This window comes from Ambystoma mexicanum, chromosome 11 (genome assembly GCF_040938575.1).
Source record: "Ambystoma mexicanum isolate Mex_15411 chromosome 11, UKY_AmexF1_1, whole genome shotgun sequence".
NCBI classification, from domain to species: Eukaryota; Metazoa; Chordata; class Amphibia; order Caudata; family Ambystomatidae; genus Ambystoma; species Ambystoma mexicanum.
The window spans coordinates 1,373,835,470-1,373,849,027 of NC_090934.1; the positions used below are offsets into that span (position 1 = coordinate 1,373,835,470).

The window sequence follows — 13,558 nt, forward strand, 5'->3', positions numbered from 1 at the left end:
CTCATGGAGCATGTCGACTTGGATGTCATATTTTTTTTAAATTGCCTCACATCTGTTTGTCCACGTGTTGACAATTTTGGAGTTAACAGGTAAGACGTCATGAAAGATATCGAATTGTGGGATCTGCGCACGAGTGCGTGTCTTTCTTTAAAGATTCAACAGACTCCAACATATTCTTGCCTGCATCGATATTAATGCAAGCTCGTATCTTATACAAGCCGTCTTCACACCCCTAGGAGGGGTTAGTACCTTGGTCCAAAAGCAATTTTCTAAGGAGGCCCAGGTCTCATATGGACAACCAAGGGCATTTTCTGCCCCATAAATCACAACCAGGATGACCTTCTGTTGATAAAAAGACAAGACGGGTCGTAATGAAAATTTACCAAACTTCTTATGGATTATTAATGCCTGGCTTGCTAGTTGATTACATTTTCTTTTGGTTTCCGCAAGCCAGGCCCCGTCATTTATGGCAGAGCTTATTGTCATCCCAAGATATTTGACATTTTGAGAGATCTGAAGCGTTTCTTGGAACATTTTATGTTTTTTCTATTGGACACTCCACCGCCATTCAGATTCTGCAGGACCAATATTTCGCATTTCTTAGTGTTGATCGCTAGCTTGTTGGATGTGACGTATTAGTGCACCACATTTAATTTTCTTTGCAACCTGATAGACGTCACATCCATGACGATCAGGTCATCTGCATAGAGCAGCCAGCTTAAGTGTGTATTGGCGACTTTTGGCGGGAAGGACTTGACCTCATTGATTGAATCGCCTATGTCCAAAATAAAGAGGCTAAATATGGCTGCGGCCAAGGGACAACCCTGTTTTACTCCTTTAAAGGTGTCGATGGAGGCGGATAAAAGGCCAGATTGATCCAGGCGAACTCGAATGGAGGTCTTTGTATGGAGTTCTCTAATGGCTGCAGCTACGTCCAGCGGACACCCCCACTTCTTCAGTTTAGCCCACAAGAGCGTTCTGTCAATGGTGTCAAATGCGTACGAGAAGTCTATGAATGCTAAATACACCTTTTGTGTTTGATTTAATGGCCTCCATTTTGATTATATTTAGCAATAATAGATTTAGCGAACAACCCACTTGTTTTAAAAAACCTGACTGGCTTTTGTCCACATGGGATGATGTTGTCGACCAGGCTAGTAATTTTTTCTGTAACATTGTGGCATAGATTTTACCTAACACGTCCAACAATGCGACGGGCCGATAGTTTTTCGGGTTGGATCTAGCGCCCTTTTAGGTACGATGATCGCACACTTCCAGGATTTAGGCGTCTGACGGTTTTGGACTATCCTTTTGAAAAGTGTCTCATAGAACCCTGCCCATATCTCTGGGAACTGTTTGATGGTAAAATTTGTGAGCCAGTCAGGGCCTGGTGCTCGTGAGTTTTTTGCTTTTTTGATGATATCTACTATGTCTTCTTTTGGAAACTCTAGGTCCCACGGTTTGAGCATTTCCTTTGCTGGAATTTCCGAGGCCTCAGATGAATAATACAAGACTCCAAAATGCATTATCCAATCAGCTTCTGACACCATACATGCTTGAATAGCATTATGGGGAGCATGCAAGTTATTAATAAGGCACCAGAAGTCATTTGTGTTTTTGTTTTGCAAGATCCTCAACATTCGTTCAGCGTCATTTTGCAACATGATGACCTTGTGCGATTTTACCCAATTTTTGTAACTTTGCTTTGCGTCCTTAGCTACTTGCAGACGGGCATGTTCTTCTAGAGTCTTAGAGTGTCTTAGCTCACTACGTAACAACAGCTTGTGTTTCAAGAGCTCCAAGTCAAAGCAATGAGTACGTACATAGGACTTGTTTTTAAGGCCCGCCTTTTTGGGTTTGAATTGCATCAATAGCTGGTCATATTTCAGAGATTTACTAACGTTACAGTACTCACTTGTAAGATATTCAAGCTCAAGCGAGTCCAGTCTTAGGCGAACCCTGTTTGATTCAGCCTAGATTTTGTGCTGCCACATCGGTATCGGGGCTTTTGGCCTCGTTAGAAATTCTGCTACCAGCATGTCATGGTCGCTCTTATTTTTCTTTGACTGTCAGTGAGCTTATTCGCGGATGTAAGCTCACTACAATTTCCGTATTAAATAAAGATTTAAAAAAGCATATTTACCCTCCAATGCATACTTCTTAGTTTGACAAATTGAGGTCAGTGGCTGTTGAGGTGGGGGGACTCAACTCCTACACACACTCTTCTGGCAGTCTACATGGGGAATGGGACACTACCCAGGTCCGAGCTCTGTCTTGTTGTAGTCTTTGCTGTGGAAACTTCAGGAGCTGAGGTATCCTGTTGACTCTGGAAGGCTAGAAGCCTGCCCAGGACAGCTGCTTACATTTTGTACTGCACAGATGACCTCAGGAACAGTGACTTCCTTTCATGTCTATGAGGAGGGGCTTGTCCTCTTTTAGTGACCAAATCTTTGATCAGTTATGACCTCCTTATTCATTAAGAACTGTTTGTAGATCATGCAAACGCTGAAATGGGATAAATATACTTTCATTCTATAAGTGATCTTCTTAATGCTAAATTAAGGTTGTATGTTGTAATGACATTGTGACGAATATTTCAATTTCACAGGTGATTTTTGGCATCCTGCTCCCACCCACCATCTTTTTGCTGGAGTACAAAACTAAAGCTGAAATGTCCCACATTCCGCAATCTGAAAAGGCGCATCAAATGACACTGAATAACAACATTGCTGAGAGACCAGCAGAAGGCACACTAACGGTAATGGAAAAACAGATGCAGAAAAACATAGGCCCTAATTTAAATTGTAGACTGAAATTTGATTCATCCTTTCACTAAAATGCTTAATTACCATAGTGGTTGTACATCGTGTAGTGCATTTCTATGCTGTGGATTAAAATGAGAGTACGTATTGCAGATTAGCACCCCGTAGGGGGTGTCAAGTGGCCTCCTATCCAATCGGGGAGCTCAGAATGTGCACTGTACCTCATGGTGGTGCCCAAGTTCCATGACCTCCTGAGCAGTGGGAGGCCACCATCTTGCCTCCCTGAGCAAAGCTACACCCTCACTCCAGAACCTTCAAAACCCTCCCAACACCTCACCACCCTACCCCACCTCCCGTCATCTGCGTGACACCACCTTGCCTGCTGTCCGGTCCTTTCCCTCAGTCAATGGCTGTTATGGAAAGGGAGAATGTGTAGTTCCCTTCACGCTTGTCCATGGCGGCCATCTTTTGTTCTTTTGAATTTGAGAAATGGCAATTAACACGGTTTCTCAATTTAAAGAAATAGTCTATTAGCACCCCGGAAAAGCATGCAAGGGCCCTAATAGCAATAGTCCCCTCGATTGGGGGGGCATTGTCTGGTGATGGCCCAGGGCCACATTAAGGGCCTGACCTGGTAATAACCCACCATCTCAGGGTTTATTGCTTAAGTAAGAAAACTTTATCTACATCAATTGGCAAACAGAAAATCTCATGATTTTTCTGCTGGGGGAACTGTTCTAATGATAATTGCTCCATATCTTTCAATGGAGACTCGTTCATTATTCCCTTCCCCTTTCCTCCTTCCCATACCTTTCCTCTTCTCTTCCTTCCCAAATGCAAATTGTTCCACATGCTGTTTTTCGCGTTTGATCCATATACATTTTATTGCTTCTGTGTTCCATGCTTGATGTTTTCTGTATTCTGGTTGTTATGCTGTAAAGCGCTTTGTAGTAAAGCGCTATATAAACAATAAAATACAAATACAAACATTTGCATATTGAGATCACAATTTACATTGTAAAAAAGTAAAAGATTGAAAGGTATTTTGTTTGTTTTCTGCACTTGTGTGTTGTCTGTTAATCAAAGGGGTAGTGCATGCCCTACTCTGAGTGAACAATCTTTCATTCTGCCATGCTGTTTTATTTGTATATGGCATTCAGTCTTTTATAAATTCACTATGCTGTCATGACTTTGTGGAAAGTGTTCCAATTTGGCGAATACGCATTACACATATACCAAAAATTTCAATCCTCATGTGTAATGATACACCTTTAGAATGTAACTATTTGTTTGTGGGCATGAAGGGTCTTCACTTGAAACAGAGCCTAGGGTTTGTGAAAGAGACTTGCACATAATTCAGCAGGAGTACAAGGTCGGTCAGGCTAGGTCATCTGTTTTGATTTCTTTTATAAAAATGAAAAAGGTTAAGATCTTGATGGACAAAGTTCTAACCAAAAAGGTATTGCATCTTGCCGGTTATGTCGAAAAGCATGCTCAACTGCTTCAGGATTGTACCATCAGAAATGAATTACGGTTGGATGCAAATCATTTACCGTTTGAGGAATTTGAGAGAGAATTCATTGAACAGGCACCTCTGATAAGATCACAAAAGGGAGTTAAACTATGTGTGAGAGTTAAACCAAGAGATGGGGGATTTTAACATCTGAAAATAGCTAATACCTCTTGGAGAGGTTTTCGGAACAGACGCACACACACAGGATTTCTGATAGCGGTTTTAACATAATGCTGTTTTGATCAGCTGGTACAGCTTGCCCTCTCGGCCTCTTGTTCCATTGTAGACCACGGTCAATAAATTAATTCATGGCTTTCAAGGCCACAATCATTCTGATGGCAGGTCAGGCTCTGGATCACATCTGTTCCACATGCTGGTGTTAACATGCCTTGAACTTCCTGCTCATATAGAGATTCTATCCCAGATTGAGACCAGTTTTACATCACAACCTAAGTCCTTTGATCCTGGCTGCTGGGAACATGGTAATTCAGGTCTCCTATATGACGGTGTGCAGATTTGGATAGCATCTGTGGCAGATGTATAACTAAGCCTACTTACCATCTGAAATGTTTGAATTAGATTGTCGTCTCATTTTGGATTCAAATAACATTCTTTTGTGGTGTCAGTCATAGGCCTGTCTAGAACTCCCCCCCCGTCCCCCCCAGAACCACAGGCACCTAATCTTGAAAATGCAATTCATGTACAATCCTGCTCTGTCTGTTGGATCCTCACTGCATATTTTGTTTCGATATCTTTCTATTTCAAAGTTTTAACGTCTTTTCAGAAATGTATAATTAGATCACCTGTGTTATGAAATATCAGTGTTCATTGGCAAACATTTCATGGATTGTTCACTTCTGATCAGCTTCACAGTTAAATAACCTTGTGAGTTAACTCCAGTAGGGCACCTCATTCAAGGATGCTATCTATGTGCTGATGACATATCAGTGGTGTCTAAAACAATAAGACTTTAAATTTCCAAATGAATGACAGTCATTATTGCTTTAAGTGTTTAGATTTTAATTTAAATGTTCGAATGGTGTCTCATTAAGGGACATCTGCATCTCTCTTCTCCTGTGGGCTTGTCTCTCCCTAGCATCCCTAAAACCCAAGTTGCTCTCTAGAGGCTGGTAACCGCTCCTATCCATGGTCTTGCTGGCTACTAGTGATGGCCTCAAGGCAATCGCCTTATTTCTCTCGCTCCCTCCGAGTATGTCCTAGTAACTCTTTCCCCACGATAAATGAGCTTTTTCACATTCAACTTCAAATATCCTCTAGCGATAGTTGGCCAGGACACTGCGATTCTAACCTTGAGACCTATCTGTTATCTTGGCAGCTTAACGCTCCCACTAAAACTTTCTATTTGGACCATGAATGAAACACATGGAAAATGGCTGTCTCCATTTGTAAGTCTAAAGTATTGCCAGCCTGCAGCTGGCCACAATACAATTATACAATGTGCATTCAAAAAGTACAGTCTCCTCAAATAACTGGATCTTAAACAAGAAAAAGATGTTTAATCGTGTGTGTGCCCCGAACTGCATGCAATCTCTGTCTATCCGCCCAGACAGGAGAATCCTTTTTCGTTCACTCCCTGTCTCAGCCTGGAAGCCCACAAAGTCCTTCCCCAGCCTTTCTGCCTGTCAGCGACTGCCGTATTGTTACGCTCACCTGGTATCCACAGGGACGCCACCTAGCCGGGTTACTCGCTGGTATGCTTCTCAGCTTTGCCCTGATATGATCTGCGGGGAAGGTTCTGCCTTGTGGTAGAATTAGACGTGCTCTCCGTCCTGCCTTCTTTGCAGGGCCCGTTGTCTTTTTGGGCAATTGCGGTCCAGTTACTTCACTAATGCTGGCCCGTTTGATATTGTTCAGGTAGGTCTTATTGCTGTTCTTTAGTTTTGTTGCTATCCTGCATGCCTTTCTTTGTTTAAAAATGTCTTTTTTTTTTCTCCCTTAGGTATGCAGAGCTTCAGCACGGCGAACTGGTTTGGTTGAGCCCCGCTGGTAAATGATGGCGCATTAAGAGCGCTATGATGCGGTAAGTAAGCGCTATGCGCAGCGCTGCAAAGTCTTGCCTTTGCTAACCTGTGTCTTCCTTCCTTGTAGGTCGCGGTGTTCTTCAGCACGAGTGGAATGTCCGCAGTGGTGCCAGCCGAGAGGCGACCAGCCAGGTAAGCCTTTTGAGCAGTTCGTAATTTGTAAATGTCTCTACTGCTTTCTTTAATGTTGCCTCTATCTTCCTCTTTCAGGTCACTCTGTCAGGGAGGCGTGCAGATTTGAGGAAGCTGTTCTCAGCAGCTGCGAGTGTTTAAAGATGAAGACTGCAGGTAAGATGCTGCTGCTAATGATGTTCCTTTTGTCTCCTTGCAGGTTCTGCTTCACCGCGGTTCGAGGGAATAGCTGGACACGGTGAGTGTTACCAAGCACTCAGGGGTTAAGGAGTGCTGCCCCCACCGTTGTGGGGGCGGAGCCATGTTACGGTGCGAAGGGGGAAAAGGGTTTTCTGGGTAAGGCGCGTAGGCGCCAGTATTCTATGTGTAGACGAGGAATAAAGAAGTTATCCCGAAACTCTGTGGCACGTCCTCCTTTTTCACGGCCTGTAAGAGGCAACAGTGAGCGTCACATTGCAAGCTGCAAAGTAACGTGAAGCGTGTTGTCTTGTTCGGATGTGGCTTAAATAGCCCCAACAAAATAGTCCAGGTAAAGTAGTCCCTAGGCTACCACACCCAAAACACTAGATCGCATAGCTTGGTTCTTAGGAACCAAGCTATGTGGATGCCTCCATGTTGGCTGACAATACAATAAAGTAGTTCCCAAGCACATTGTTTTTCATGGTGTATGAGCCTGGCGCCATAGGTGCCAGGACTGGCCCCATGAGGGCTTTTGAAGAGGATGCCAGGTTCTAGAGGCCCGAGTCCTGACTCCACCTGGCCAATGGGTTTGCCAGAGGGGGATTTGGGCGAGGGTCGTGACACGTATGCTCCTAGGGACAGCCAGAGATTAAGAGTGCCTGAGACTGCCAGACTCTTCTGAGACACCTGCTGCACCAGCCAAAGAGAGCGAGCCAGCCTGCAGAAATCCTTTTTAAACCTTCTGCTTAGGACTGCCCATAAGGTATATCTGGCCTACATAAAATGTAATGAAGTACCTCCTCCAAGTGATGTCATTCTCCATCAGAACCACCTCCCTTTGTCCATCAGCACGTGATTATTTCTGAGCTGCTTGGAATGGCAACAAAACGGATGAGAGAGTTGCATTTCTCCTGCACTGCATTCCAATTTTACAAACTTAACAATGGGTTCACATCAGGCCTAATGAAGACAGCAAAATGTGTATTTTTCTTGCATTTCAGCACAAATGCCTGGACATTCAGTTATCAAACTGCACCAAAGTTTGTACACACACAATCATGTACGGACTTACTCTGAATATTAGTAGGGGATATTAGTGGTTAGGGGATAGAGATTAGGGGTCAATAATTGTTTTAGGGTTCATTGCAATTCAGTTGATAACTGTGATGTGGAGCAAAATGCTAACATCATGTTGTGCTGATACAAATTCAAATTCACCTTTTAGCTAGCATGGTCTTTATGCATTCACAATTCTGAATACTGACATCTACTAGATTCAACCAGAGTCCCACACATTAGTCTCACACCCTATGTTCACTGTTTCTCCCACTATACAGGACTCTCAGACCTAGGTGTGTGTTTCTCCGGTATTTAAACTACATTGGGCCTCATTACGAGGTTGTAGGTAGCCTTGCCGGTTTCATCTCCAAACTCGCATCCGGGTCCGGCACCTGCGAATGAGCAATTACCCGGCTATTCCGGCACAGCTGTTAATAACAGTACCGGTGCTACCAGCATGTTCTGCTCGCGGGTGCCGGTACGGCCACCAGGTCAGACCTGGAGGCTGCAAGGGCACCCGCGAGCAGAACTCCTAGTATGGCTGTACGGTAGCAGCGGTACCAGTAGCGATACCGGCGCCGTTGTTGCCTTACTGCCATACTTATGAGGCCCAATGTGTAAGTAATGCTGTCTGTAGTTTTGCCTTCTTAGAAAAGCGTTCATATAGCAAACTGTTCTACTATGGTCTGAGCTCTTGCCGTTTTGTTCAATTGTTTACTACGGTCTCGTATCTTTGTCTCATTGCTTATGCGCCTCCCTGTGTCCTTCCCTTGGTTGACCACTTTCCTCTCCGATCAACCCTCCCAGGTCCAACTTGGGTCCTTCCTCTCCTCTATCTCTACATGTGGTGTTCCCCAGGGGTCTAACCTCTCTCTCTGGCTGTTCAACCAATACCTGGCACTTCTTGCCCACTGCATTGTCGCTCTCTGCCCCAACTTTCAGTGCTATGTGGACGACAACCAGCTCATTTTCAGGCTCCCTTCCACCACCTCTTCTCCTTCTCTCATATCTGACTGTCTGTCCGCCATCCATGAGTGGTGTGCCGCCAATGATCTCTGACTTAATGCCAGTAAAGCTGAGATTCTCCTCATTGGCACGCCTACTCCCTCCTTTCCTGTTGCTCTCTGGCCGGCCTCTCTTGGCCCTCTTCCTTCTCCCACCTGTGAGGCTAAAAACCTTGGGGTCATCTTCGACTCCACTCCCTCCTTCTCTCTTCACATCTCTGACGTCTCTAAGAAGTCACACTACCAGCTGCACCTCCTCCGAGGTATTCTTCCTTTCCTCTTCTTCCACCAGAAGCTCACTGTCTCCAGAGCTCTGGTTCTCTCTAGGCTGGACTACTGCAACAGCCTATTTCTAAATCATCCTGCTTCTACTCTCTGCCTTCTGCAACTCATCCAGAACAGGACTGCAAGACTAGTCCTTGGCCTAAATCCCACGGATCGTATCCCTCCAGGACTGAAATCTCTGCACTGGCTGCCAGTGGCTGCAAGGATTAAGTTCAACACCCTCTGCATTGTCCACAAGGCCTTCTGGGGCCCATATACCTTCAACTCTCTCTTCCTAAATTTCTTCCTTCTCGAGCTCTTCGCTCATCTGCCTCCAACTCCCTCAGGGTCAGTTGCATCTCCAAGCAACAAGTTGGTGATAGATCTCTTTCTTTGGCTGGGGCATCCCTCTGGAACAGCCTCCCTGTCTCCATGAAACTTGAGGGGAACCATCTCCGGTTTCGGAAGCACCTCAAGACCTTCCTCTTTGCTTTTGCTTTCTCTACTCCTCTTCCCTGCTGAACTCCTGACTGAAACTGCACTGGTCACTTGGCTACCCTCTGATCTTGGGCCCAGGTCCCCTCGCCCGCCAGCTGCACACCTGCACTTCCTCCCAGGCAACCCCTGCACTTGGGGGCTGTTTCTGTATCCCTCCAGTCCCCTCCAGCTCTTGACACTTGATGTCTGCACTTACCCCGGCACCTGCCATAAGCTGGCTGCACTTTTTACCTATTGTTATTATTTATTCTTATTTATTTACTGTTGATCCTATGTATTGACTGCCCCCACCCCCTCCCGGCACTGTCCCTCTCCTCCCTCCCCTGCACTTGTGCGATCTCAATGTCACATGGCCTAGTAAGATCGTTGTCTTTATCTTTGATCTGTTCCCCCTACCCTTGCCTCGTCACGCCTTGAAACACTTGCGTATCGGCGCGTTATGAATGCCATATCATCACTAATTGGAATAGCTTTCATCTCTGTTGAAATGTGGAGCCCCCACTGCCCTACTATGTTCTTGAATTTGCTCCAACCTTCTCACCTCATACCTTGGATGGAAGGGCTTAACCTAGTTAACATGGACAAATTATTCCACTGTTAACTCTCCTTCCTTTTTGGCAATTCTGTAAACTATAGATGAAATATTATCTACAATCCCAACGGGCCGCACCATGATGCAAGGAATTTGAAGTTTTTATGTTTACCTTTTCAAAAATGAAACTTGTGTACCTGGTCGCTCATTTGAGATTGCCTCAAGAATTTCTTGGTCGATACTAACCTGGGGCCCAACAAAAACATAAGATTTCAAGAGTTGGCTTTTCGGTCACCCAGGTCTCACTTGGTCTTTTCCTCTCACGCTCTTGTACTCCTCACCATGATTTTCCTCCTTTCTTTCCTTCCCTCTACTTTCCACCCTCCCTTCTCTTCCTCCCACTCTCCTCTTTCTCTCTATATTCCCCCGGATGTTAATCCGACTACTGCTATTCTCCCTTGCTATCTACTTCTCCCCACTTCACTCTCCCCTCTACTATGCTCCACTCTACTGTTCTCCCCTCTCCACTCTACTGTTCTCCCCTCACCACTATGACTCCCTCTAAACTACACTCTGCCATACTCTGCACTCCATCTCATTTCCTGCCACAGTCCCTTCCTTTCACTCTTTCGAGCACCCTTCTCACTTAGCCTCACCCCCTACACTCCTAATTAATCTCACTCCCTTTCCTCTCTTTACACACACGTTTAGATCCAAGTTCAATTTCTCTCACCAACCAATATTTCAACTTCCACACACTGTCCATAATCTTCCTCCATGCTGATCTGTACCGTCCCCCTTCCTCATGGGGACTCAGTCTCCCTCATCCTCCTTGACCTCATCCGAACAATCCATACTGCCTGGGTTCCAGTGGCTCCTTAAATGCTCCTCCTCCTACTCCCATTGGTCCTGGCATCCTCATAGTTTCCAAAGCAAACCACTATCTTGTTCTTTCAGCAGGGTGGTGTCATACACCTGATGACATTTCTAAACAAGTCTGATGTATGAAAGTGTCATCCAAACAGGTGCTCCCCTGCTCCTCAAGAACCATAAACGACCACATTGACGCCCTGGCCTCCAGCCTTGGCCAATTTCTGCCATCACTCTTTCGCCACTGGATCTTTCCCCTCTCTCCTCAAGCACTCTCTTGTGCACCCCTTCCTAAAAAAGCCATCTGCAGATACTACCTGCCCGGCAAATGTTGCCCAATGTCTCGCTCCTTTCCTGGGCAAACCACTGGAAAATCTGGCCATTTACCAGTTTACTCTCCACACCCAATCTCTTGGTTGTCTCCATGACCACCAGTCTGGCTTCAGGGCAGCCAGAGGCATGGAAACGGCTCTCCTGAATACCTGTGATGATCGGCTCTCAAACCTTGACTCCAGCATCAGTATTCCTTCTGTCCTCATCCTCCTTGAAACAGCTTTCCTTTTGACACAGTCATTCACGCCATCCTGATTAATCAACTCTGTGAGAAACTGGGAATCCCAGATCAGGCCCTGGAGTGGTTGACCTCCTTCCTTCTGGACCGGTCGCCACCCCCAGTTACAACTTGGATCCTTTCTCTCCCCCACCTCTCTCTCCACATGTGGTGTTCCCCAGGGCTCTACACTCTCACCTTGTCTCTTCAATGTCTACTTGGCCCCTTTGGCACACCTGATCTCTACCTTTTCTTCCAACTTTCAGCGTTATGCAGATGATGCTCGGCTCTCTTTCAGGCTCCCTTCAGCCTCCTCTCCGTTCTCGCTCATTCCTGACTGTCTATCCGCGATTCAGGAATGGTGTGCCTCCAACAATCTCTGCCTTAATGCCATTAAGACTGAGATCCTTCTCATGGGGACCCCTGCTCACGATTTCCCTCTCACTCTGGCCATCCTCCTTCGGCCCTCCTCCTTCGCCTTTACATCCAGCGCTCTTTCAAAAAACTTTCCTTCCTGAGCTCTTCGCTTAGCTACCTCCCACTCTCTGAGGGGGCAGACGCTTCTCCAGGCAGAGAGTGGTAGTAGATCACTCTCCTTTGCAGGTGCCTCCCACTGGAAGAGCCTACCTGCCCCTCTCAAACTTGAGCCGAACCACCTGAAGTACTGGAAGCAGCGCAAGACCTTTTTCTCCTCTGCTTTCTCTCTCTCTCCCTCCCCTGCTGACCTACCTGTTGCTGCACCAACTGGTTGCTTGCTTCCTTCAGAGTCTCACTGGGTGACAGGCTCCCCCTGATCAGTCTCACCTGCACTGTCTCCTGGCCTACCGCACACTTTGGGGTTGTAACTGCAACCTTTCCAGTCCCCTGCCTCCTTTGCACTTACCCTGAGCCACGCTGCCCTGGCTGCACTTCCTTCCCTCCTTCTCCCTGGCACTTCTCCCTCCCCCTGCGCTTCGAGTTGTCGCACTTGCATGATCTGAATGTCACAAGGCCTAATATGATTGTTTGTCTTGTCCTCCCTCTGTCTTCCCTCCCTTGTCTTGTCGCGCCTTGAAACATGTTTGTATAAGCGTGTTATAAATGAATATCACATGCTGGTGCAAGGCTTTAAAGTACCTCTTATGCAAATGTCGGCATGCAACAGTCAACCTCCAGGTTCTTATGTGTGTTGCTGGAGTTTCCTGGTTGCTGGTATGCAGCGCTTCCTGCTCCGTAACCCTGCTGGTCACCGGCGGCTGTCTCACTTGTGGGTTGGACATCACCACCTTCCCTGCAAAGACTACTGAGCTCTGTAGCCCTGAAAGATAGGAAAAAGAACTGGGGTGAGAACTGATGGTTCTTGACATTTGCAGTCAGGTTCAGGAAGAATGGAAAGAGCAGAGACTGGGGTCCTCCCAACTCCCTCACTCAACCTCTTCGGGAGGACTGGCTCTGAGAAACACCTTGGTAAGCCTCCTGCCCCTAGTTAAGAGGTCCCCCCGCCCTCCTTGACGTAGTCCAGTTCCTGTTCCTGTCCCTGTCACAATGTACTTCGGTTGAAGAGTCAAAGTTTCAACTTCCTGGACAAATCATCTTCTCTTGGCTAAAGGGGTGGGTTGTCAGGAGCAGATTGCAGCGATAGGTGGGGATGAAAGCATGCTAACACTTCAAAGATAGAGTGCCAACTTTAAAGCAGTCGCTTGCTGGTACAGGATACCATTGAGCACATGACTTTACAATAAACACAGGGGTTTGTGGTCATATGCCACACATTTGGCCAACTGCTGCATTATGTGCCAGCTGTAGCCTGTGAATAAGGTAGATATGGAGATGTAGAGACTAGCACTGAGCATAATCCTATAATTAACACTGCAATTATCTGCCACTCCTATCAGAAAAGGTCAGAGGTTGTGGGAGAGAGCAAAACACAATCCTCTTTTTGTATTTCTGTTTTTTGTATTTCTTTGAGTAGAGAGAAGAGCGTCGCCAATACGCTCCTAATGTGAATGCACATGGCTAACTGGGCAATCCCAAGTTTGTGTGCGTTACGTATCTAAATGAGATGCAAGTACAAAGAATTTGACCAGGTTGATAAGTGTACTGGGGGCAGCAAGAGCGGATGGCGATTTAATACAATGGGGAGCGAATTGCCTGATTAACTTTTGGAATATTT

General features: G+C 46.1%; 1 protein-coding gene across 1 annotated transcript in view; it reads left to right on the plus strand.

Moving 5' to 3' along the window:
* LOC138504450 (transient receptor potential cation channel subfamily M member 7-like) overlaps positions 1 to 13,558 on the plus strand; it is a 1,624,316-nt gene that overhangs the window by 693,059 nt on the left and 917,699 nt on the right. The window contains exon 18 of the mRNA XM_069624957.1: positions 2,609 to 2,758. Within this exon, the coding sequence (XP_069481058.1) occupies positions 2,609 to 2,758 (150 nt within the window). The remainder of the gene's footprint in view (positions 1 to 2,608; positions 2,759 to 13,558) is intronic.